Raw genomic sequence first — 27,339 nt, 5'->3', positions numbered from 1 at the left:
AAATGCAATTTTTGACAAAGTATATCGTTTATGTAGTTTAAAGCAGTGTTTCTACTGCAATCGTGCTACTTGAGTGAGAAGCGTTACAGCGACGCGATGGACGCTTGCGCTAGATGCGCCTTTATTTTTGGTTTGCAATTTCCTAAGGAAGTGTTTGACGCGTGGCTCAGAATCAAAAAGTCCATTGTTAAGGATAAGGTTATCGCTCAAAATGAACACCTTCTTTACAGGTATGTTTACCTTTTATTCTTAGTTGCAGTTCACTTTTTTCCACAATTGTCGTGGGTCCAGAAAAGGCCTGAAAAGTCAGGGAATTTAATAAGATTACCCAATTAAGGTCTGGGTTCAGTTAACTCGGGAAATTTTAAAATAGGCCAAAAATGTCAGGGAATTTAGAAATAGAGTAGGTTAAAAGCAGGGTTGCCACGGGTCAGGGAAAACCTGGAAAAGTCAGGGAATTCAAAAATGGGTCGGAAAAGTCAGGGAATTTTAAAAATTTCAGCGAAGTCGGGGAATTTGATTTTAGTGGGTAAAATGTCTGGGCCGGATAAGTCCTTATTGAAAGAGTAATGAAAGTTTCTCCTCATCCTCTCTTCTTAACACTGCAGAGTGAACTCTAGAGCAATCCTTAAAAATGCTGCTGTCTAGAATTGTTTTTATGTCAAGTAAATCTCTTGGACTGTTATTTATAGTTAAAATCTGTCTTATTCATCTTGGTGCAACAAATACATTGGAAAACGTAATGTAGGTCGAGTTTATTGAATTATAAGCACATCTTTTCAGAAATATTGGAGATCATTTGGAATTGTGCCGGGATTTAAAAGCAACGAAGACTACAATGGTTCAACTTTTGTATCACGAGATGTTTTTCTACCCCACAAAATTGTAAGTTGAACGGAAATTCAAGCTTTAAATGCCTACAAACAGGAAGGGGCCGTTCTTAAGCTACGTCACGCAAATATTTTTATCATTCTCCCTCGTATCAGAGAAATGCTATTCTGCCAGAAAGGGTTTACATTTCTGGCTGTGATTTTTCAGTATGCCAGCTCATTGCAAAACATTTCTTCATATGCACATTTACGTCCCTGTAAAACTACCAAGTTCAGCTTCCTAAGTAAATTTGAGCAGGGAGCCCAGCACTCCCATAATTCCTAAAAAAATCCTATAATTTCGCGAAAGGTCCGATAATGAATCGTGGAATTTTGAGTTAGTCAAAGTTTTCGTATAGTTTAGCGTAACATTTATCATATTTAGCTCTTATTTCATTAGACATCGAAATAGCGGGACTCTCTTCGCTTGCTCAGTATTATATTTAGGTTACTCTTTTCAAAGTAAAATCCAATTTGATATTATTATCAATATATATACTTTTCTACGTAATTTAAGCCAAAATAATATTATATATAAGAATTTTTAGTTCCATATTTTCCTATAAAATCCTATAATTCTGGAGAGAAGAAAGTCCTATTGATTATCAGTCTGTCAGGACGGAAGTTGCGTGATGTTTTTGATCAAGTTCAAACTTGGCTAAATCAAGACATCAGTAATGCTTATTTTAATGATTTTACTTTTCAGGGGCGATTCTTACCCATGCTTTTCAAATTACGCTGCTGTTAAAATAATTTCTCTACTCGAGGCTCCTTGTAAAGAAAAAGCTCTGGCCCAATGGTTTCTGTGCGTTTCTTCAAATTCCAAAGGAAAGCCTGAAACTTGGTGAGTTTACGATGGGCCGAAAAGGTCAAGGAAAAGTCGGGGAATTTGATTTTAGTGGATAAAATTTCGGGGGATAAGTCTGCATTGAAAGAGTCATGAAAGTTTCGCCTCCTCATCCTCTTTTCTTAACACAGAGTGAACTCTAGAGCAATCCTTAAAAATGCTGCTGTCTAGAATTGTTTTTATGTCAAGTAATTAATGCCTTTAAAAAATCTCTTAGACTGTTATTTATAGTTGAAATATTTCTTATTCATTTTGGTGCGAAAAATACATTGGAAAACTTAATGTAGATCGAGTTTATTTCATTATGAGCACTTAAAACGTGCCGTAAACATTTACTCTTTCGGAAAATCTGAGAAAAAGGTCAGGGAAAATCTGAGAAAAAGGTCAGGGAAAATCTGAGAAAAAGGTCAGGGAAAATCTGAGAAAAAGGTCAGGGAAAATCTGAGAAAAACCCTGTAATGAGCTTGGATAACCACTGTTTTGTACGATCAGAAGGGGATAATAGAAGAAGGATGACACTCTTCATCCTCTTAATACTTAAGTTTTGTAGTGTCATTCTTCCCAGGCACACTTTTGCTTTCCCGCTCATGAAACTTCAGATGGGCTTCGCACCATGCTAGGGTGAATTCTATTAATTGTTTGGCAATCAAACCACAAACCTTGATTGTCTTGACGTGGGACAAAAATCCACAAGCGCGTATTTGCCAAATAGTTAAACGCTAGGCATAATAGAGTAATGACATGGAAATCCTGGAAAACCTCGAAAACTCAGGGAAATTGAAAATGGACCTAAAAGTTCAGGGAAAAATATATTGGAGAGAGATTAAGTCCGGATAAGGTTAGGCCTATAAGGGTGACCAGAAAATGTGTTGTCTGAGATTTGACCAGAGCCCCAAATTCGCTTCAAATGTGCAGTACACTTGTCTCTAAGAGAAGTATTATATACTTCTGGTAATGCGGTATGCTACGTCCTGTTTGACTATGGTGAGGGGTTGTATCGATAAATTCAATCTGGCTATTCTTATCCATCAAAAGACGTACTTCTTTACAAATTAAAAACTATTTTCAGGGACTACGAAGAAATTTGCAAAGAATCAATTGGATTTCTTAAAAAAATTGAAAACGATGACATGAGAATTCGAACAGCGATGGCTTATTACAGTTTATGGAAATTCCGATCTGATAAACTCAAGAGCGAAATCTACGAGGAAGAGGTGAAAAATCACGAAAAAAATAACGCTAAACCAAAAAGTGACGTGGAACCGCCTGATCGCTGCGATATCGAATCTGCCTACGAGCACTTTAATCTAGTTACCGAAATTGACACTCTCAAGCCGCTTGTTAAATTCTGCTCCATTCTGTCAAGCGTTCTTTTTCAAGAAGAAACCGTTACTTGGCATTATGATTTAGATCCCCATCACCAGAACGTCTTGATGGATATGGCTTTTACCGCCGCTGATATCTTCGCTGCATCAACTATGGTAATTAAAGTCCTTAATTGTGTTGTAATCAGAGAATAAAATGTCCTAGCAACCATTTTGATAAAATTACTTAAACTTTGAATAACCAAGTTTAAAAAGTTGACTTGTTAAAGCAACACGCGAGTCCAGTGGAGTTGATTTTCCTCCTGAACTCCGGGTTTATTTTGGCGAAGGATAGTGGGTGGGGTTTAGAAGTGCCCTTATAAATCCCGCCCATAAATGCCTCCTGCTTTCGCCAAGAAAAAAAAACTGAAGTTTGTAAGGAAAGTCACCTTGTAGGGGATCCACGTGACCCGAGCTTTACTTTAAGCCTAGCTTTTATTTGGGAACCTTAAACAGGGTTCATACAAACCGGGAAAATCAGGGAAAGAAATAGTTGACAAAAACCTTAGGGAAATTTCGAATTTATAGTAAATTTCGGGGAAATCAGGGAAATTTGCTGTGTCAAACAGGGGCCGAGTAATTAAGCAAACTGTTCATGAACATTCCACCCTCCATAGGATTAACATTACACTAAACTTTGGAGGCTCGTAACTCTGGTTCTATTAGAGATACGGGGATGTCCTTTGAGTATGTTACAGTCCTATTTGCCCCCCCCCCCCCACTCCTTCGTTAACATTTGCTCCGTAGGACACTCCATATATGGGGAAAAACCTGGAAATCTCAGGGAAGTATATGGGGAAAAAGCTGGAAATCTCAGGGAAATTTGTTTCCCAAAAGTTGTATGAACCCTGTAAGGAAAGTCACCTTGTAGGGGATCCACGTGACCCGAGCTTTACTTTAAGCCCAGCTCTTATTTAGGAACTTTTAACCAAATACAGCAATAAGCTCTTTGAAAAATGATAGCTATCTCATGTGGTGTAGCAGTGGCTTAGTGGCCCATTTGTCCGTTTTCTTTGAAATGCCCCTTTTCCTTACAAATTTTTTAGTTCGATGTTATTTTAGCAATCTATATCGATTAAAAAATGGTTTACGTTACTTAATTATCTTAATTACGAAATAGGTAAGAGAAGCCGTTGAAGCTCTGGGTATCTTGCTTCGATTAAGCGATATTTTGGGTCGGGAGATTTACTGGGTCGAAGCGGTATTGAAACTCATGGAAATTATGATTGCCAATGGAATGGCGTCTGCCGCCTTATCGATTTGTCCCGAAGTTGAATCTCGCATCGCAAAGGCTTCTGAAATACACGATACCGAATTTGTGGTATATTTCTTAATGATTTTGAAAGCCGAAGCGCATTACGCCAATTCGCAGGTAAACAAATCGTCAAATCTAAATTAACAACAATGAATATATGTATCCCGTAAGTTCATAATGTATGTTCCATAAGTTTGTCATTGGTTACAATTACAAACTGGAGGGAGCTTGTCATGAAGTGACGTAGGTTAAACGTCATAGATTCAGGGTAAAGCGACGCCTGGTGAGGCGCTGCTGTCAAAGGCTTAGTAACGCGGACTAAATAGAACTAAATGTACTGATCTCTACTAATTCCGTAGCTCCTCTACTGTCATTTCGTCTGGACGAAATAGTCACACTTATGATGTCATCCCTTAATTCTCGATAAATCTTAAGGGAATATGTCTTTTTTTATGTAGCTGGAAGAGGGCATCAAGGTGCTGAAGGTCGTTTTATCCAAAATATTCGTTTTGTCGGATAGAGACGCCAGCACCGCAACTTGGATCATTATCAAATGCAAAGCCTTTTTGTTGCTGTCCAATTACAAGAAGGCTTCGGCCTTGGCCACGGTAGCTCCCAGTGACAAACACGTTGGCGATCGAGCTTACCTCTCCCTTTCACCATTGGCTCTCTTGTTAAAGGCTACGGAATGGATTAAGACTATCAAGACTGACCCCAATCTCTTCGCGAGGAATGTAGATGACTATTGTGAGTTGTATTTTTTCTTTTCAATAAGTTATTTTGTCCGCTATTATACCATAGCTCGCGTAATAACGTAAACTATGACACTTGCCAAAAATGATCACATTTTCCCTTTAAGAATGGTTTCACCTTACCGATTGTGGTATTTGCCATTAAAGGGAATGCGAAAATATCAAGTTTCTTGAACCAAAGTTTCTATTTTTAAAATCCATTGAAAAAACACGAAAACTCAGTTTCGATTTATCAATAATTTAGTCTTGTCGAGCTTGTTCGCCCGTTTCATGACCTCACTATGACGTGAGGGGGGGAAAAAGCGCGGGAATCATATAGGCGTCTCGAGCTTCTCGCCAGTCTTAAACTCTAGGTCTGATAGCGGAGAGAGTGGCATCATCTCGCGTGAAAAATATATCCGTGACGTCAGCCTACGGGGAAACGTTTTAGCCTTTCGTAAAAAGCGGATTTCGAATAATTTCATACGAAGCATTTCCAAATGCATATTGCCATTTGCCAAATAACCAGAAATCGGAGAATTAATAAAAAGCTTGATATTTTTGAATTGACAGAATGAAATTCTATCTTTTGTTATATAAATCAGAGGTTTTTTCAAACGAAGCTTCTCATTCCTTTTAATAAAGCGGAAATGGGCAACTCTTAAAACCATATTGTATTATTAATTGGGCAGTGTTTATGCTTATCGGCTCTATCTCACTTAAAAGTTTTGATTTGGAACATAACATTATACCTTAAAAAATACTCTCAAAAATCATCTCAAATGTTACACTATGGAGCGTGTAATGTTTACATTTCTAAATAGACCAATACATAAATCTCGATAACTTCAAAATGACGTTGACGAATAAATAGCCAGATCGCCCAAAAAAAAAAAAAAACGTAATGGCGCCACACATCTTTCCATTTTTAATTTATAGTTAACTAAAATTAATTCAGAAGCATAATTAACTACTTGCAAATTTTAGATCATTTCATACCATGGATTTTGATTTAAAATTTTCAAGCAAAAGTGGACTACTGCGCCGAAATTGGCTTAGTGGCGTCTGCTAAATAGAACCTCATATCCCGTAGACGTAAGTGGTTCGATTTAGCAGACGCCACTAAGCCAATGGCGGATGGCGCACTAGTCCTTGTTTTTAAGACTAATAAAATGCTAATTATTTTGTTGTAAGAGATCATTTATTTTATTATACATAGTTTACAGGCATGGAGGATTCGTACCATTAACACAAGGAGACCAAGCGACTAAGAGTGTAAAATCGTCCGCTATTTTACGCGGTTCCAAGTTGTCTGGTCTTCTTGTGCAAATGGTAAGAATTCTCCTTGCGTGTAAACGATGTATTTAGAATGCGGCGACACGCGTATTAATGTTCTAACGCGTATTTCCAGATAACCTGAGTTACAAACAATACATGAATAACTTGTATGTTACTTTGGGGTTGGAGTCTGGTGTTAACTACGTCGATTTGGGTGTGTCCAGAGAAGCGAGAACGTGTCTGTCCCAAGCTCTCGTTCAAGCTAAAATAAGTATGAGGATTATGATGTAAGTATTTTTTGTTTATATCCCACTTTTAAAATAAGACGCGTCCGTCTGCTTAAGAAATAGCTTTCACTAAGGAGTTATAATTAAAGGGAGGGTTAAGTAGAAAATCAAGTCACTTTTTATCTATGTTTCTGCAAATTATAAGACCCATAGAGATACAAGAGGAACAGTTGAACTTTCAGCTTTGAGTTTGATACGGGTTCAATGGAAGCGCCCCTTCGCGTGTGTGATAGGGTGAGTTGCTTGTAGCGCCATCTACATGCGGCGAGGTAAACTAAAATATTACAAACCCTATGTTAAAACTCGAAGTTAAGCAGCTTCGAGCGCGGTCAGTACTTGGGAGGGAGACAACGCGGGTTCGAATCCCGCCGGGGATGTTTTATATTTAATGAATTTTTATTAATTTCCGTATTAATTAATGGAAGGAAAAGCGTTTGTAGAATAAAGAGATGTTTATTAACAGAGAATTAAAACATTTGCAAGATGAAACTTTACGATATTTATTTTTGTTCAAATTGAATAGCTCCTTCGCTCGCCGATAGGGGCGCCACGTATCAAAAACCCTATCACATACGCGAAGGGGTGGGATTGAAATTTTCCTAACAGAATATCGCGAGACCCCCGTCGCAATAGTTTGTCTAGGTTCTTAATACTGTTCTAATGTCTATGATAAGACCAGTCTGCATAGTGAAACCATGGATACAGGATGCGCGTGCGGAAATTTGTTTTGACGCTATAGGATGGGCAACTCCCTATCTCGAACGACAGCCTAACCTGTATATACTCTGTTACAACATCGGTTGTCAGCACGCTCAAAGCTAGGTTACATAGAGTCCTAGCTTTGCGCGTGCTGACAACCGATGTTGTAACAGAGTATATACAGAATAAGCTGTCGCCCGAGATAGGGAGTTGCCTAGAGTGAAAACAAATTTCAACCTCACGCGCATTCTTTATCCATGGTGAAACATTCAGGTAATACCACTTCTGAATGATTTTAAAATTCGAATTAGGTTCAGATTTTAAGGATAAAGTCGCGTAACGCCTTGCCTTTTTACTAACAAAATTCTCGAACTTAACGCCCACGACTGTAATAAAATTGAAAATATCAGGGAAATTTGATTTTCAAATGTAATTCGAACCGTTAGTAAATATCATTACACGAAGTAGCGGCGGTACTTGGAATGTTTTATTTAAGAAAACATGACTTAATTTATCTCTTACATTTTATTTTGTGAAGGGGAGCGAAGGCGCTATTACAACTGGCCTTTCTTGACCTTTTATGCGATCAAAAAATCGACTGCGATGTTAAAACTGAAGGACTTTTCTACATGTTCACTCGCGATCGCTTAGAACCTCTTAACAGTGCCTTGATGAGACCGCAAATGGTCTTTCAAGACTCCAAATTTACTCTGAGCCAAATCAACGGACCCGTTGACGATGACCTATTAGAATACGACGAAGACATATTTCTAAGTGATTGGCACAAAATGAAGTTGAGAAAGATGAAATTACCCGTATCGTTTCACCATCCGCAACTATGCCTTTGTAACAACTGTAAATACCTTCAATTGGAAGCCAATTACTTGGAAGCATTAACGATTAACGCTAAAACCCTCATTATGGAAAATCAACCCAGCGAAGCTTTGTCCTTGTTACAAGTTGTTAAGACGCATCTGGAAAAAATAAATATTAAAAATCGCGCCTTTATCAAAGAGACACTGGAGAAACTCGCGAATAGATTTGAATTCGTTTCGGATGATATTGTTAACTCGAAAGTTAATTCGATTACGAGTTTAGTCGTGTTGGATCTCAACGTTCAGGATACGTTAATCGAGTGTTACGCTTCGATGGAGCAATTTGGTACGGCTGACGAAGTTACGAAATCAACTATGAGTAAACTTGAAGACAACGAGGAACTGTTACCGCGAATACGAGCGAAATTGTATTACCGGCAAGCTTTAGTAACGTTACATCATAACTGCCATTGGAAGAAAATCCGCGTTCACGATTGGTTCAAAGTGACCTCGTGTATTCCTTCGTTAGATTTGCAAAATGTTAACGTTATAGCATCCCCAACACTGACTAAAATGCCCCAAAAAAATGTTGTTTACGCTCCTAAGAAATCTCAATCTACTCACTCTAAAGTGACCAAGCCTCCTTTGTTAAATGAAGCCTCGGCTCCGAACCCCGCTCCCAAGATGAAAGGCCGTCAGAGCAAAAATGTTCTCAAACAAAAGAATGATCAAAGTGACGTTGTGGTTATTTCATCGGATTGTATTAGTTCACGCGATTTAGGAACTGAATCAAAATCAAAAATCGTAGCTGCGAAAAAAGCTACGAAAAGTAATTATCGAAGCTCTGATTCAAGTTCGGTTAGTCCTATAAAGAAGTCGTCGTCTAGTCAAGATAACGAGAAGGAAAATAAAGCTCCCGAAAGGTAAGGTTTAAATTAATTAACGGATGTTAATGAAATGGATTTGGTTAAGCTACCATTTTTTAATTGCTTCTGATTGATCAAGTACTATCAAAGTCATACGCAAAAATTGGTATAAATGAAGTCTTGATTCTTTTTCAGCACCCTCAACGCTAGGGATTGTTCACTAACTGTGTTTCCCTTGTATTAAAGGGATAGAATCGGCTTTATCTGAGTTGGTCACACTAACATTGGTTTTCTATAAATTAACCACCCCTAAAAACATGGGGGTCAGTAGAAATCGCGAGAAAAATTTATTAATTAAAATAAACGTGAATAAAAATTGAAATTTTGAACGCCAGATTTAAAATCGGCCACCATTTTCAACCCATTACCTACGTAGGTAAAGTTCGGCCTCTGATTGGTTGGTAGTAGTTGGAATGAAAACTGTCGTTTAAGGAGTAAAAAGTAGTAGGAACGAGAATCTAGGTCAGCTTGCCTGGTGAATCGTCGTCTGCTTATATGCTTAAGAATGTCAGACGAGAAAGTATTTCTGATCATTCCGGTCCTGAATCTGAGGATGAAAGTTCGAACTCTGATTCTTTGGATTCAGAAAATTCGGAACAATTTATAATAAACGAATCTGAGGGTAGTTCTTCTGAAGTAGAAGAGTTTGGTGTGCAGCCATACCAATTCCCGTCAATCTGTATCATACTGCGCTCACAGAATGAATCCCCCTACCAGTAGGAAAAACACTACGGAGAAATTGGTAGAGACGAACTAGTAACGTTTTTCGGTGGTTCGGTTCTGTGTCACCAGGTGCCCTGATGATCGCAAAACAAGAGCATTTTGGATCTTTTAATCGTAATTTAAAAATCATTAATTAAACTAAAATATAAAAACATATATATTTTCAGAATCCTTATTTGTCTATCTATCGAAATAAATTAACCTTATAGGGATTTATTGCAATGAAATTAAAAGAAAGTATCCCTTTAATACCGCCAACTACATGTTCCGAATTATCCCTTGATTCCCCTCTTCATTCCCCCAATTTATTGGACCAAAACCAGGGTTCGTACACGACCTGGAAAAGTCAGGGAAATTGAAAATGGGTCTAAAAGGTCGGGGAAATTGAAAATGGGTCTAAAAGGTCGGGGAAATTGAAAATGGGTCTAAAAGGTCGGGGAAATTGAAAATGGGCCTAAAGGCCGGTTCAGACGACACTATTTTTCTCGCTACGCTCGCTGTGCTGAGCTCATCAGATTTTCTGGCTTCACCAGCCTTTAGAAAATTCACTGTTCACACGGACAAAATTTTCTCACTGTTGACATGCTGTTGACCTCGGTGAGGAAATTTTGTCCATGTGAACAGTGAATTTTCTAAAGGCTGGTGAAGCCAGAAAATCTGAGCTCAGCACAGCGAGCGTAGCGAGAAAAATAGTGTCGTCTGAACCGGCCTTTAAAGGTCAGAGAAAAGTCAGGGAAATTGAAAATGGGCCTAAAAGGTCAGGGAAATGTCAGGGAAAAATATATTGAAGGGAAATTTAAAGTCTGGATAACAGTATAAGGGTGACCAGAAAATGTGTTGTCTGAGATTTGACCAGAGGGCTCCCCAAATTCGCGGGCTCGCTCCAGTTATAATTACTTTACTTAAGTTAAATTTAAAGGATTTAATTGGCTTATTTTTATAACAATAAATCGTGCAAAAATGACTCTAGTGAATTTAGATTGGTTTTCATACATGTTCGCCATGTACGTTATTGCAAATTGTCAGGGAAATTTGTGGAATTTAGTCAGGGAAAACCTGGAAAAGTCAGGGAATTTCCATAAATTTTGTACGAACCCTGAAAACGGATGTAGATATAGCGCCATCTCTAGGCAAAATAAATTGGTTTTGCGGATTTAAAAGAAGGTGGCTTCTAATTTAGGCCGGATTTTAATTTTGACATCATAGGACACGTGACATTTGGACCACTTTTCGGCTAAATTTAAGAATAGCCCCTGCTCTTCCAAACTTAATAAATCATATACCAAAAGAAAGCTTACGCCTTCCTCTATTCATTGCACACAATTATAATGAGCGCAAACAATAATTAACATTAAAAAACTAATTATATATATATATCGGAGCCAAAGGCTTTGCCGGGACTCGCTGTGATGATGATGCACGCAGCGGCACATGGCGTTCGTTACAAAAAAGCCTTTCTCGTAGGCATTGTATAAGCTAAATATAAATATAGCTTCAAACATCGGTAGTTTCACCGGTGATCAAAGAATCGCATTTTTAAAAATACAAACCGCACTTAACCAAACCAAACCTAACCTAACGTGTAAATTATGTAAAAATAAAATAATTTACGCGGAATGAATTTTGTTAAAATTAGTAAAACATCACCTTAAATCATAAATTTTAGGTTAGGTTTGGTTTGGTTTGGTTAGGTGCGGTTTGTATTTTTAAAAATGCGATTCTTTGATCACTGAAACTTCGAATGTTTGAAGCTATATTTATATTCTTTTTTTTGTAACGGACGTGCGTGTATCATCACAGCGAGTCCCGGCAAAGCCTTTGTCACTGCTAGTTTAAAATTTATTTATTTATTTATTTATTTGGACTAGTATCGTACAAGCAAGCCTTTTAGGCTTTTGTGGTACGGACGGAATGGTTTTGATTTTGACATGAGAATAGTAAACAAATACTAAGAATTAAATGAACAAAATGCATATGGATAGTTAATTAAAGATTTGAAACATGAGAATAGTAAACAAATATTAAGAATTAAATGAACAAAGTGTTTGTAGGTAATTAACTAATGATTTTTACTTGAGGGAAAAAAAATATTAAGAATTAAATAAACAGAGTGCTTATAGGTAAGTAATTAATAATTTTAACATAAGAAAAGTAATCAAATATTAAGACTTTTATGAACCAAGCGCTTTATATATATAATTAGTTTTTTAATGTTAATTACTGTCATTGTGCAATGAATAGAGGAAGGCGTAAGCTTTCTTTTGGTATATGATTTGTTAAGTTTGGAAGAACAGGGGCTCTTCTTAAATTTTGCCCAATTTTCTTATAACTTCCTGTTAGGGAAAGTAGCTGCTGCTAGGGGGCGTTTGGAACACGCGTACTTTATCTTTTAGGGGGAACAAACAATCCCTAGCGGTAGCAGGGAGGAGGAATGTTGTAAAGGAGTGGTCTACGCACGTTGTAGAGAGAGAATTCTCGCAGATTCCGGGTTAGAGCTCTGAGACCTAACCGAGGCTTTTTTTTTTTCAGGCGCATGCGCGATTTTTTTCTCCGGACCGTTGGCTGCTAAAATTTACTCTCGCGTGAGTCGCGACGGCGCGAGTCGTTAGGCTTAGAAATTTGAAGCTTTGTTTTTTCTCTCTCTAACGTCAGTGATGACGTACTTGCGCACCGCTGATGCGTAGTAGCTACTAGTCGGCCTCGGGTAGATCTCTCTCTCTCCAGACCGCTAAATGGAGACCTCTCCGTAATACCTTTGGCCACTCCTCTACATTTCTCCTCCCTGGCGTTAGTTAATCCATGCTCAAATAGAGCTATCTCAGTTGTGACATCAGTGCCCAGGTGAAACGTCACGGGTTTAGCTTTGGCAGTGGGCGGCCTTGTTTGGTATCGCTTTGGTTCTATGGGAAAATAGCACGAGTGACGTCACACTAAGGCTTCTGAGGTAGATCTATTAACTGGAAGCAAGTAAATATTTTGTCGAAAATTTTTAGGCAAATATTTTGGGGGGGGGGGGTAGGTTAGCTTTTGCTTTGTTGTTTCATAAATTTAAATCGATTAGAAATGTTTGTTTGGCGATTTCATTATATTTCCTTTGAAGCAAAGAGCGGGTCACGTGGTTCCCCCACAAGCTTACTTTCCTTACGAACTCCAGTTTTGACTTAACGAAGACAGGATGCATTTGTGGGCGGGATTTATACGTCCATGTATAAATCCCGCCCACAAATGCCTCTATCTTTGCCAAGCCAAAACGGGAGTTCGTAAGGAAAGTCAACTTGTAGGGGAACCACGTGACCAACGCCTTGCTTTAAAGCATTGCGCGGTTCCAGTGGATCCCCTACAAGGGTACTTTCCTCCTGAACTCCGTCTTTGGCTTGGCAAAGGCTAGTGGGCGGGATTTATACGTCCATGTATAAATCCCGCCCACAAATGCCTCTAGCTTTGCCAAGGCAAAACGGGAGTTCGTAAGGAAAGTCAACTTGTAGGGGAACCACGTGGCCCGCGCTTTGCTTTAAGTGGTAATGTATTTTTCAAAATAGTATCAGGGGATTTAAAATGACTGGCTTCTAAATTAATTGTTGCTTTTACGGTAACTTCAAGTCAACTAGCCTAGTAAGACAACTCGTTTGAACAAACATGTATATACATATGTTTATAGTGATTTCTCATCGAGTGATGACGAAACTTTCGAATTTCGAAAGCCAACTCCTAAAACAAGCTGGACAACCAAACCCAAACCCAAAGCTCAATCAAGTGACAGGTAAAAACAAATTGTATATTAGTGGTTTAATTAAATTGTCTCATCAACGCTTTTGAATGCGAGGTTAAAAGCCTAAATTATATGAATTTTTTTAAATATTGGTAGTTTTTGTTTGGTTTCATCTTTTGAGCAACTTATGTACTAGGTAAGATTAGCTGTTACCCGGGCGGCGTCGCTCGCGTGTAATAAGAACTACCATCAAAATGATACAAAGAATGGGCCGGTAGATTTTACTGATTCGACTAATATTTTTGTAGCACCCTAGCTAGAGCGAAGGCACTCGGCGTTGCCCGTCAGCCCCTAGGGACACGCAGTTTTTATTACTTTTCACGCGGACATTATCTTCCATAAAGAAGGGTTTTTAAGTTTTTGGCCGCCATTTAAAAAGATGGCAACAAATCGAACCCAAAAGACCATTTCAGCCCCTCTATAGGTTAAAGGAAACCAGCGTACTAAATATTTGCGAAATCGGTTGAAGCGCTGCGGACTTTGTTGCATAGAGAAGATTTTTTTTACATTTCTGGGCGCCATTTTTTAAGATGGCGGCTGATTGGGGGAAATCTTTCTTAGTACGCGCCTGCTACTTATGAGTAACGTTCCTGCAAATTTTCAGCCTTCTAGGGCAAGTGGTTAGGGCTTCGATTTATATAGATTAAGCATATATTTCTATTTGCTTGTTTCGAACGCTAGCTTACTAGTAAAAAAAAACGAGAATTACGACTTAAATGCTTTAATTTAAGCGGTAATAGATGTAATTTTAGAAGCAGGAATAGAAAACAGGGTATACTGGCCGCGCGCTTGAAAGTCCACGACCCCCTTCCCCAGGACGCCCGGGAAGGGGGGTATGAAAGAAGAGGCAGGTCATAGCGGCAGAGGTAAAATAGAGCTACGTATTTTTTTGCCGTCCCCGTCCGGAACGTCATCAGAACGTAGTTTAAGTGAGCCAATGAGATAATTTAGAATTTTCGTTTCGTGTTGAAGGGAGGGGCTCTGACTCGGACTGAAGTAAAGACTAACCGTTCTCTATTCCTGCTTTAAGGCAAGATTGCAGTAACAAACCGTTTACAAAGTCCCTAAATTTTCTCTCTTAAAAATCGTAATATGCGTGAAATTTCCAAATAATTGTGGAAATAATTAAATAAAAATTTAAGAGGTGTGTAATTGTAAGTCATTAATGTTTTAGAGTTATGAGGTCTGGGCGATTAACGCGGGAAATAATTCGATCTGATGAGCGCCAGAGTGAATCTGATGCACCGACCAAAGCCAGTCAAGGTGCGGCGGCGAACCGTCCAGTCAGAAATGCTCAAAAAGATGAACAATTTAGGGCTTTCAGGATATTTGAAGATGACGTCACCAAGGAGCAAGCGCCTAATGATAGTTGGGAAAATGGTGAGTTTTCTAATACTACGATATTTAAAAAAAAAAAAAAACCCCCTGTGGGCTAATAGGTATAAGCACTCTTTAAAGGAGTAATTACGGTTGTTAGAGTTGCATGCCTATCTAGTTTCAGTTTCCAGGCATATCTGAAAGCTAAGCGCGGGTCCAGTGGATCCCCTAGGTGGCCTTCCTGCTGAACACTGGGTTTAGCTTGGCGAAGGCTAGTGGGCGGGATTTATGCGTGCCCAATTAGCTAGCCAGCTTTTTAAAACAAAAAAAAAAAAAAATTGTAAATCCCGCCCACAAATGCCTCCTGCCTTGGCCAAGCCAAAACTGGAGTTCGTTAGGAAAGTCAAGTTTAAGGGGGGGAACCATGTGACCCGCGCTTTGCTTTAGAGGATAGGACCAGCATTATTGATACAAATGATAATTGTATGCCGAGGCCTAGCCGCCCCAAGCGTCGATAATAAAAATTAAGTCATTGAGCCGCGCTGTTGATAAAATAATTGCTCTTCTGCGCTGGGTAATTATATTTACTTAATTATTCAAGAAAAACCTCTTGATTGCGTCTCGTCTCGGAGAGGTTTATTTTGGTTGCTCAACTTGTTAATTAACTAAAATCCGAAGTGAGATAAGGGACTAGAAAGAAGTAAAGAGCTAGAGTAGCATTGGTAATAGATCCTGGCACTAGTGAACAAATTTGAGGACTTCATGCCGCTTCCATCCCTGCGCCCGGTGTTGTTCCTTTGATTTTTGGAAACGTACTTTTCCTCAATAGTAAAACGTACTAACACAATGGGAGGCTTTTTGAAAACGTACTTTTTCCCCTTGGGGGTAGGAAAATTTCCGTCCCCCTCAACGAAAAGCTTTTGGCGCCATCTAGCGGCGTAATTTTCGTCCCATAGACGCTAATGTTAAAAAATGGAATTTGAAAACGTACTTTCAAACATCAAATCTGGGAGCACGGCAGTGCTCCCAGCCAAGTCGAGCACTGACATCCTTTTCTCGAAGCAACTCGTGGCACTTTTAAGCCCACTGTAACTTCGTGATGGGTACAGGTAAAAGTCTGAAATTTTGCTTGCCGCGAGGACTGTCAATCCTAGCTATAGTTTCCAAATTTCAAGTTCCTACCCTATATACTTTTCGAAATATCGCAGGTGAAATTTACCTTATTTTGTCACTCACTCACTCACTCACTCACCGATCATCAAAATTCTAAGGTACTTCTAGGGGAGATAGAAACTTAAAATTCATGATTTAGTTTTCATTTATTTTATAAAGCACAGAAAAATTAAAACATCCCGAAATTTTTATAAAATTGTTCTTTAGTTCTTTATTTTAAAACTAGATGGCGCTGCCGTCTTTTCAACAGAAATAGTGTGTGTTCTTGATGAAAGGACGTAATGGTCCAAAGTTAACCGAAAGTTAAATGTATATTAAAGCTAATAGGAGTAGTAGTTTAAAAGAAATGAGTCGTAACTAATGCTACATTCTTATATTAGGATATCGCGTAGAATCGTTATTGCATATCCTCTGCGGGTCGAAAGGGGTAATTCATCGTAAATATGGACAAACGTTAGCGATTATATTGGCAAACGAAGTACCACGAGAGGGTCTTGTTTTAATATAACTACCGAAGTATAACGAGAGGGTCTACAAAAAGAAGTGAGATCCTATGAAAAACATTAACATGTACAAAAATGGGCCAAGCCTCGCTCGTGCCCTCTCCGCCGTAAAACGTTCTGAGATCCCATGTAGAGCCAAGTCTGCCTTTTGTTCTCATTCAATCGCCAATTGAACAAATATGTTATAAATTAAGTCCTTTTCCTAATTAATAACCAATATTCTTTGACTCTATCATTATTATACATCTTTGTTCGTATCAAAAATATCGTGACTTGGCAAGCGCAGGTAATTACCTTATAAACGTGTACATAAGGTTATGCATAACTCGCCTTATAAACTTGTACGTATCCCCACGACCATAAACGATTTAGTGAATATCCCTTCGATTATTTTAAAATCGGCAACGATTTAGTGAATATCCCCTCGACTTCCTTTAAATATTACTTACTTGCGATTGGCAAGTCACGATATTTTTGATACGAACAAAGATGTGTAATAATGATAGAGTCAAAGAATATTGGTTATTAATTAGGAAAAGGACTTAATTTATAACATATTTGTTCAATTGGCGATTGAATGAGAACAAAAGGCAGACTTGGCTCTACATGGGATCTCAGAACGTTTTACGGCGGAGAGGGCACGAGCGAGGCTTGGCCCATTTTTGTACATGTTAATGTTTTTCATAGGATCGTACTTTTCGTACTGAAGACTTTAAAAAAGTACAATTGTACTGCCAAGAACAACACTGCCTGCGCCTACTAGACTGAGAAAAAAAATTGGTCCTATCCCCTACCCCTCAACCTAAAGCGGCGGAACACGGACGAAGCGGGTGCTTGAATCTAGTTCGGCCGTCTAGCGCCGCGAGCGTCTCGCGTTTTGGAGGGGAAATTCAGAAACCGCTACCAGAGGGCCAACCGTTGGTGTCTTATCAAGAATATTCACTTTCGCCGAGTGAAGAATTTGGTTACCTCGATACTTCTAGTCCCTTATCTTGCTTTTGCTAAAATTAAATGAGAATCTCAAACTGCTAGCAAATTTTAGACCCTCTTTTCATGGCCTTTGATTTAAAGTTAACGTGTAAATTGGAACGTGGTTCTTTCCCTTTGGAAGTTTAGAATTATGTGTAGTGTATATAATAATTATACATATTTTGTTTCTTTTAATAATATTTATTTTTAATTTTTAATTATTTAGTCGGGAAGATATTGGAGACGTTGCTTTTGAAAGCTCAAAGTGTTATGCAACATTATCCCGATTGTGTTCTCTATGGGCAAATCAACTTCCTTCTGGCGCTTGTTTATTATCAAGTAAGTTGCAAGTTTTATAAAATTTGCTAATTATTTCTTTTTTTTTTGCGTTTTTTACTTTAAACTTAATTGAATCTAATAAGAAACATTACATTACACTTACATATTATTACATCTACGTGGGCTTGCGTAGCTCTATAAATAAATACCATGTCATAATGTTAAACCACAGAGATTTTTATTAAATTTCGGAGTAGTTAGGATAGGAAGCGGCTTTCTCGAGAAATTTGCAAGAACTAGTGTGACGTCACCCGTGCTATTTGCCCATAGTGAGCTAACAGTTCTGACCATGCATAAAGAATGCGCGTACGGAAATTTGTTTTCACGCTATAGGATCGGCAACTCCCTATCTCGAGCGAAAACTTATTCTCCATATACTCTGTAACAACATTGGTTGTCAGCACGCGTAAAGCTAGGTCTCTATGTAACGTAGCTTTGTGCGTGCTGACAAGAGACGAAAAACTTCAGGATCTAAAATATCCGCGAGTTTTTTTTAGCTAGAGTGCACGGACCTCTAGGCCTTAGTTTCACATACGTGTGAAAATGCCTACAGTCTACTACACATATTTGAAACTAAGGCCTAGAGGTCCGTGCACTCGAGCTAAAAAATTTTAAATCCTGAAGATCCTGAAGTTTTTTGTTTCTTGACAGCACGTACAAAGCTACGTTACATAGAGACCTAGTTTTGCGCGTGCTGACAACCGATGTTGAAACTGAGTATATACAGAGTAAGCTGTCGTCCGAGATAGAGAGTTGCCTATCCTGTAGAGTGTAAACAAATTTCCGCACGCGCATTCTTTATCCATGGTTCTGACCCTGAAATGCCACACCCTTCTATCTCTTACTGGAGTTTCATCCCCCCTTACGGTTGGAAACTGTATTCTACGCGCAAAAATTCCAACCAGAGAGGGGCTGCGTGACGTCAGCCAGTTAGCTCCCTATGGAACCGAAACGGTACCAAACATGGCCACCCACTGCTAAAGCTAAGCCCGTGATGTTTTACCTAGGTACTGACGTCACAATTGAGATAACTCTATTGAATTCTTATATTAAAGGGACTGTAAAGAAAATTACTCCATAGATGGAGTAATTTTCTTGAAGTGAGATAGAAAGTTGCTTTAATGTAATAACGCGTAATATACGCATCTATGTATCCTTTGATATTGCTCCATAGTGGTAGATTGCTTTCATTCTAAAAACCGAAGAATTAAAAAACCGGTGCTCCGGAGTTGAAAAAAACCGGTTTTCGTTTAAAGCGGGCGGTTTCTGACAGCCCTACCAGGGGTCATACAAATCTGGAAAAATCAGGGAAATAAATAGTTGACAAAAACCTCAGGGGAAATTACGAATTTTTAGTAAAATTAAGGGAAATTAGGGGAACTTTGCGTCAAACAGGGGCCGAGTAATTAAGCAAAATGTTCGTGAACATTCCCTCCATAGGATTAACATTACACTATACTTTGGAGGCTCATAACTCTGGTTCTATTAGAGATACCAAAAGCGTATAGAAACCATTGGAGATACGGGGATGTCCTTTGAGTATGTTATAGTCCAATTTGTCCCCCATCCAACCATACTAAAAGCTTAGGGCTACGACAAACAGGGCTCTCTCCTTTAGCTAACCCACCCTCTCTCACTCGTTTGGCTAACCCAACTATGATTTTTGAAAATAAACTTTGCAGGTTCGTAACTCTGTTTCTACTAGAGATAGGGGGATGTCCTTTGAGTATGGTATAGTGCAATTTGTCCCCCATCTAACCATACTAAAAACTTTGGGCTACGACAAACAGGGGCCAAGTAATTAAGCAAAACGTAAACAAACTTACCTCCCTCCATGGGAAAAGCGGTTCACTCAACCTTCGAGGCGTATAACTCTGATTCTTCTAGAGATAGGGGGATGCCCTTTGAGTATGGTTTAGTCTAATTTGTCCCCCATCCTTCTATACCAAAGGTTTGGGGTTGCGTCAAACAGGGGCCGAGTAATTAAGCAAAATGTTCGTGAACATACCCTCCATATTATTAACATTACACTATACTTTGGAGGCGCATAACTCTGGTTATATTAGAGATACGGTGATGTCCTTTGAGTATGTTACAGTCCTATTTGCCCCCCATCCAACCATACTAAAAACTTAGGGCTACGACAAACTGGAGCCGAGTAAAATGTTAATATAACAGATCCTCCATAGGATTAACATTGCACTATACTTTGGAGGCTCATAACTCTGGTTCTACTAGACATAGGGGGATGTCCTTTTAGTATGTTATAGTTCAATTTGTCCCCCACCCAACCATACTAAAAACTTAGGGCTACGACAAACAGGGGCCGAGTAATTAAGCAAAACGTAAACAAGCAACCCCCTCCATAGGAATAACGTTACACTAAACTTTGGAGGCTCGTAACTCTGGAAAATTCAGGGAATTATGTGGGGAGAAACCTGGAAATCTCAGTGAAATTTGTTTTCCAAAAGTTGTATGAACCCTGCTTACTATTGACAAAATTATGGAACATATCTTATGAACTTAGGGTACTATTAATATTGACGACAAATGTTTTTTATCGATAAAGCGCATACTTTTCTGTAAGGTTTGTAAGATGCGCAAATTTATGGTTTCATATTTATTTCAGAGTGAAAGATTTTCTCAAGCTGGTTATGAAATTAGCAACAGTGTCTCCTCTATGTTACATCAACTTTGGAGTAGCACTCTCCAGATATCAAGGTATTTAATTAATATGTGATTAATCAAATGTCTAGAGAACAATGTTCTAATGCATTTAGTATAATGAAAGATTATTAGAACAAAAATATATAAAATAATAAGGTTCAAACACTATGGTACCCCCGACTTTTGAAAAGTGTCTCTTGACAGTTTTCTTTTAAAAATAATATAGTTAGGAATTAGGATTCATAAACCTTTTTATAATTTATATGCTCTACTGGCTGTTACCCGGGCGCCGGGCGGCGTCGCTCGCGTGTAATAAGAACTTCCATCAAAATGATATCAAAAACGGATTTATGTGAGAAGAACGTTGAAGGTAGCAAATTCACTACCCATCCTCGCATACATTATTGAGAAACGTCGTCAGCTTATATTTTGACTCCACCCACAAATTCTGTATATCGCGACTTAATTCTAGAGATCGAAAATGTCACTTTTATCTCTATTTTCGTGCTTAAATATACAAAGAAAGAAAAACTAGATACTTAAAAAAAGAAACATCAATTATTTATATTCTTAACTTTAAAATTTAATTCCACTAAATTGGGAGTTATATCGCATTGTTGTCCATTTTGCTTTTTTACCACTGGCGCAATTTCGAAAAGAAATATTTAACCACGAAAATAGAGATAAGAATGACGTTTTCGATCTCTAGAAGTCGCGATATACAGAATTTGTGGGTGGAGTCAAAATATAAGCAGACGAAGTTTCCCAATAAAGTATGCGAGGATGGTACCAGAGGCTAAAGCTATGATCCCACGTTCTTAGTGCATAAATCCGTTTTTGATGATATAAAGAATGGGCCGGTAGATTTTACTGATTCGACTAATATTTTTGTAGCACCCTAGCTAGAGCGAAGGCACTCGGCGTTGCCCGTCAGCCCCTAGGGACACGCAGTTTTTATTACTTTTCACGCGGACATTATCTTCCATAAAGAAGGGTTTTTAAGTTTTTGGCCGCCATTTAAAAAGATGGCAACAAATCGAACCCAAAAGACCATTTCAGCCCCTCTATAGGTTAAAGGAAACCAGCGTACTAAATATTTGCGAAATCGGTTGAAGCGCTGCGGACTTTGTTGCATAGAGAAGATTTTTTTTACATTTCTGGGCGCCATTTTTTAAGATGGCGGCTGATTGGGGGAAATCTTTCTTAGTACGCGCCTGCTACTTATGAGTAACGTTCCTGCAAATTTTCAGCCTTCTAGGGCAAGCGGTTTGGGCTGGGTCAGTCAGGACTTACTTAGATTTCCAAAAATTCTTAAAGAGGCATACGCTTGAATTTAAACGTCAACAATAGCTATGTTTAAAATTATTTTAGGAATAAAGTTTCTTAAAACAATTAAACTAGAATTAAGGTAAATTAATGACGATTAAAATAATTAATATCAGTTATATTTAAGAAAAACCTCTTAATAGTCAATCGATTAGGAGAGGTTTTATTTTGGTTTCCCAACTTTTCTTATTCACTCTCCCTTTAAAGGGAAAGCGAAACTAAATGAAATAATTTTTTTCTATAGGTTTAACAATAAGCCCAAGGTTAATCTTAGTCAAACCACCAAAGAAGAAACTTTGTACATGGAATTATATCAAGAAAAGGAAACCAGTTCACTAGAGACTGATTTCATTCCACCAGGTAATTATCAAGTAATTGAACCAGGGATCCATGTATTATGAGAAGTAGGAATAGACAACGGTTAGTCTTTACTTCAGTCCAACTCAGCCCAGTATAGAGCCCCTCCCTCCGACACGTAACGAAAATTTTAAATTATCTCATTGGCTAACTAAAACTACGTTTTGATGACGTTGCTGACTGAAAATCGCAAATAAAACCCACTTAACTTCCAGGGTTCATACAAACCTGGAAAATTCAGGGAAATAAATAGTTGACAAAAACCTCAGGGGAAATTTCGTTAACATTGGCTCCATAGGATACTCCATATACGGGAAAAACCTGGAAAATTCAGGGAAATTTGTTTTCCAAAAGTTGTATGAACCCTGTAACATGACTTCGCTCCTGTGACCATTTTTGGTACTCATTAAACTGTCTCATTTTGCAAAAATTTCTGTACCCTGTATTTTGTTATTTCTGTTTGCCTTTAACCAAACTTCTTAATTTTTATTATGTTTCTAGACTGGACTGTTGTACAGATAAACTTACTAACTTGTCATCCAATCATGTACGACAGCAGGATAAACGAAACGCTTCCGTTAGTCGTAACTCGCTATGCTAAAAATAAGAAGCCACTTGTCAATATCGTAGAGGTTACTGATGAACAGGTAAATACCGCTCGCATTATAAATATTCGCGGAAGTAAGATAAGGGACTAGAAGTATCGAGGTAACCAAATTCTTCACTCGGCGAAAGTGAATATTCTTGACAAGGCAGCAACGGTTGGCCCTCTGGTAGCGGTTTCTGAATTTCCCTCTCCAAAACGTGAGACGCTCGCGGCGGTAGACGGCCGAACTAGATTCAAGCACCCGCTTCGTCCGTGTTCCGCCGCTTTAGCTTGAGGGGTAGGGGATAGGACCAATTTTTTTGGAACTCGACCAATTTTTTTCTCTCTCTGTTGTTGGCGCGTGGGAAGCGGTGGCATAAAATGCTCAAATTTGTTCACTAGTGCCAGGATCTACTATCAATGCTTGAGCTCGTTACTTCTAGTCCCTTATTTTACTTCTGATATTCGTAATAACATTACGTATGACACTTAATTTCCATTTGTGGAATGTTGAATTTCTGAAGTAGGTTTAAATTGAGGAGGCTAATTATTGGATTTTTTTATTTGTAATCTTATAAGTACACGTATTTGAAATTTTATACAATTCTGACCAGCGGTTATCTAGTTAAAGGAAGGGTGAAGTGGAAAATCAAGTGATTTTTATCGATTCTTCTACTAATTATATGACCAATCTGCATAGTGAAATATCCAGGAAATACAGTCTCCGATTTCATGGATAATTTTAAATAAGTACCTTCGACCAATGGGGTAACTCCCTGCCTTTTTGTTAACAAGATGCTCGTGGCACGCTCGCTCCGTGTCGAATGAAATTAGCTCGAGATTTGATAAACTTTGACCATCGTGGCGCGAGACATGGTACGTGCCACGAGAATTTTGTTAACGTAAAAGCAAGGCGTTACGTGATTGGTCGGAGGGGCTTATTTCAAATTATCCTTAAATCTAATCTTAATTTGAATTTTAAGATCATTCGGAGACTGTATTTCCGGAATGTTTCACTAACGCAGATTGGTCTCATAATTGGAAGTAGAATCGATAAATAATCACTTTATTTTCCACTTCACCCTCCCTTTTATAACCTTAAAAGTAAATTATATTGTCACCCTGAAATTCATTGTCCACTCTTAATCCAATGTGCTGCGAATTTTAAATTTTTTTGGAGTTGTAAGGCTGTTTCCGCTCTAGCTCGCCAATTGCAAGGAACAAAGAAAAACTATATAGGCCTATCCTGTAACAATTCTGTAGAGAACTTATTCTCCCTTTCAGAATTACTCGTTTAAATTTTTACTAATTATTATTATTAACGTATACTTTGATAACATTTGTTGGTTTCAGTTTCGTTATTCGTTTTGGCAAAATTTCAAGAACTTCTTTGTTAGAAATAACAATTCACTTACAAAGGTTGAACCAAGGAAGTGGTGGGATGAAAGAAAAAGATTGGACACCGAATTAGAGGTCAGTAAATAGTATTTTTTCCACAGCATCTGGAAATTCCTTGAAAATCGGTGGAAATGTTTGGGATTTTGAATACGGGTGTGGAAATGGTCGGGATTAGTTCGCGAGGAAGGTCGCCTTGTAGGGGATCCCAGTAGACTCGCGCTTTGCTTTAAAAGGTCAGGCGAAAACCTGGAAAAAATCAGGGAATTTTGACGGAAAAAATCAATGTCAACTTTGATTATAATTTCAAGAAATAGTTTTTAACTTTTTTTTTAATATCTAATTGCTTAATTCGATGTAATTAAATTTCCAGGGACTTTGCGGGGAATTGGAGACTCATTGGTTGAGGTTCTACAAGTGTTTCATACTTGGAAAACCCATTTCCGATGCCGAAGCCCTTCAAGGGAAGCAAGCGTGTAGGAAGTTTCTTCGCGATTGCAAAAACAGAGATATTGTTTGCAAGTCCCCAGAGAGTCTCGAGGTAAGTGATATCAGAAGTATATAATATGTCTCTTCGAGAGAAGTCTACTGCACTAAGCGTGGTAAGTGTAACGTCATTCCTCCCAACATCATTCCCAACATTTGGAGCAAGGTTACTAAACCGAATCACATACGAGATAAATAGTTCCCTCATCTTTACTCTATTAGCGTCAGAGCCGGGCTTTCCACATTTGGAAACTTTATCGGGCCGGGTCGGGCTTTTCATATTTTGGAAATTAAGGGGCTGGGCTTTGGCTCATTTTTCAAAATTCGGACCGGGCCGAACTTGATTCTCATTTAATCCAAAATTCAAATGAAAGGTGTAAGCATCTAAGAACAAATGTGACGAACTATTATCAAAAGAAATGAATAGTAGCAGAAGTGGATGAGAGGAAAAGTATGAAAATGGCCAAAAGCCGAGTCATCAGAGTTTCGCCGTAGTTGACCGTTTTATTGGCGTAGCTATACTGGGCCTGTTCACTCCCTTAAAATAGGTCTTGTGTTAATTCGCGGTGACGCGGTTACCGTCGTCTGCTATTGTGTATGCTAGAAGTTCCTCGATTTGTGTTTGTAGTCAGGACAGAGTAGCTGGTAATGTTTTAAAAGCTATTTGAAGGTATAGAATGGATTTAAATAAGGTTATCGAAGCAATAGAAGAGCGCATAAGGGACCGTCCATAAACTACGTCACGCGAAAAAAAGCATTTTCTGACCCCCCCCGTCCCCCCAGATCACACTTCGTCACGCTTTTCTCAGACCCCTCCCCTAAAAACCACGTCACATTTCTTTAACCCCCCCCCCTCCGCACTATGATTTGTCTTAATTTACAAATTTAATTTGATTAATTTCTTGAGTGATATGCCGCCCCCTCAGAAATATTTTGCTCGGCTGAAAATTCAAGTTCTCTTCCGTTTTAAGCTTTTTCCCTCTGATTGACCTTTAGAATTTTAATGTCTGGATGTGCTTTTTATAAGCTTCAAAAAAGTTCCATAAAGCTTAGTTAAAGGGGCACACTTTTTAGGTTTCGACACTGTCACCGAAAACAGACTAATCGAGCTTGAGATTTAGAAAATTTGCCAAAGAATCGAAACCATTTCAATCGGCAGGGGGATTTGATTCATCCTCACAAATAATAGGGCGCCAATTAACAGAGACATAAGAGAGTTTACGCTGTTTATTTTAAATGCGCTATTTAAATTGGCTATATAAAGGAGTAAATAGTAGATAATTGCTTAAATTTTCTACTATTTAAGCGATGATGGAATAACAATTTTGGTAAATTATTGTAACGGTGGACTATGGAATGTTGTCTTTCTTCTTCTATAACATAAGAGAGCCAATCGGCCTCTTACTGACTTCGTAACAAAATCAATGCTAAATGTGACGTCACGCATCGAAGAACCACCTCCCTCCCCCTTGTCACGGACCGTCACAAATTTAGAAACCCCCTCCCCCCCCATAAGAGTGTGACGTAGTTTATGGACGGTCCCTAAAACTAGATACGTTTAAAACAAATCTCGGTAATTTAGCTATAGCGCGAGCAGCTTGCGTCGTGATGCGCGTGATCGAGTGGGTTATGGTTAAACCAAGGAGCATAAATGTCTGAACTACTTTCAGTTGCGAGTTTGCAAGTCCATCAGTCACTAGTAAACTAAATAGTTATTGGCGAAACTTTGATGTCCGCGTTTTTTAACACAGACTCTATGGCCATTGTCATACTTTCCCTCTCATCCACATTTGATAATACACGACGCTAAAGCGAATATGAATTCAATTCATTGATGTTATGTTAAAAAATATGAAAATTATAACTGCACTACGCGTTATGGGCCGGGCCTGTTCAATTCATGCAATGTATCGGGTAGTTCTTGGTTAATCAGGGTTCATACAAACCGGGAAAACCTGAAAAAATCAGAGAAATAAATAGTTAACAAAAACCTCGGGGAAATTTGCGACAAACAGGGGCCGAGTAATTAAGCAGAATGTTCATAAACATCCCCTCCATAGGATTAACATTACACTATACTTTGGAGGCTCATAACTCTGCTTATATTAGAGATACGGGGATGTCCTTTGAGTATGTTATAGTCCTATTTGCCCCCCCCCCCTTCCTTTGTTAAAATTTGCTCCATGGGATACTCTATATACGGGAAAACCTGGAAAATTCAGGGAAGTATATAGGGAAATACCTGGAAAGCTCAGGGAAATTTGTATGAACCCTAGCTGTTAATGCATGTAACGGGCCGGGCCAGAAAATTAACTATACACTCGGACCTCGGCCTGAAAAACTCGACCCGTGTAGGTCTCTGATTTGGCAACTTGTGGATTTTTGTCACACGTCAAGACAATCAAGGTTTGTGGGTTTATTGCTGGGGATTTAGTAAATACCAAACAATTATAGAATTGACCATAGCACGGTGCGATTCCCGTCTGATGTTTGATTAGCGGGAAAGTAAAAAAAGGGGTGTGTCTGAGAAGAATGACGTTACATAATTGAAGTATTAAGAGGATACATTGTGTCATCCTTCTTCTATTATCCCCTTCTGGTGATAGACACCCAGAGGGGAGATTAAATTCTCTAACAAGGTGAGACGAATCTTTTTCC

General features: G+C 38.6%; 1 protein-coding gene across 4 annotated transcripts in view; it reads left to right on the top strand.

Moving 5' to 3' along the window:
- Window positions 1-27,339, top strand: part of LOC149597296 (uncharacterized) — a 48,859-nt gene that overhangs the window by 11,441 nt on the left and 10,079 nt on the right. For all 4 annotated transcript variants that reach the window (XR_016379240.1, XR_016379239.1, XM_089861017.1 and 1 more), the window contains exons 6-21: window positions 37-230; window positions 784-885; window positions 1,576-1,713; window positions 2,786-3,197; window positions 4,201-4,452; window positions 4,794-5,082; window positions 6,478-6,631; window positions 7,869-9,068; window positions 13,453-13,554; window positions 14,738-14,943; window positions 17,752-17,864; window positions 20,494-20,585; window positions 22,102-22,217; window positions 22,716-22,861; window positions 24,154-24,273; window positions 24,569-24,736. Coding sequence is in view for 2 of the 4 variants with exons in the window: in XM_089861017.1 (XP_089717143.1) it covers window positions 37-230; window positions 784-885; window positions 1,576-1,713; window positions 2,786-3,197; window positions 4,201-4,452; window positions 4,794-5,082; window positions 6,478-6,631; window positions 7,869-9,068; window positions 13,453-13,554; window positions 14,738-14,943; window positions 17,752-17,864; window positions 20,494-20,585; window positions 22,102-22,217; window positions 22,716-22,861; window positions 24,154-24,273; window positions 24,569-24,736 (3,804 nt within the window). In the remaining 2 variants the exon portion in view is untranslated. The remainder of the gene's footprint in view (window positions 1-36; window positions 231-783; window positions 886-1,575; window positions 1,714-2,785; window positions 3,198-4,200; window positions 4,453-4,793; window positions 5,083-6,477; window positions 6,632-7,868; window positions 9,069-13,452; window positions 13,555-14,737; window positions 14,944-17,751; window positions 17,865-20,493; window positions 20,586-22,101; window positions 22,218-22,715; window positions 22,862-24,153; window positions 24,274-24,568; window positions 24,737-27,339) is intronic.

The sequence above is a fragment of the Phalangium opilio genome, unplaced genomic scaffold, assembly GCF_054372755.1.
Source record: "Phalangium opilio isolate 3A_F unplaced genomic scaffold, DU_Popi_V2 ptg000362l_1, whole genome shotgun sequence".
Classification (NCBI taxonomy): domain Eukaryota; kingdom Metazoa; phylum Arthropoda; class Arachnida; order Opiliones; family Phalangiidae; genus Phalangium; species Phalangium opilio.
The sequence above is the reverse complement of the archived record's forward strand: the minus strand, read 5'-3'. Positions and strand labels throughout refer to the sequence as shown.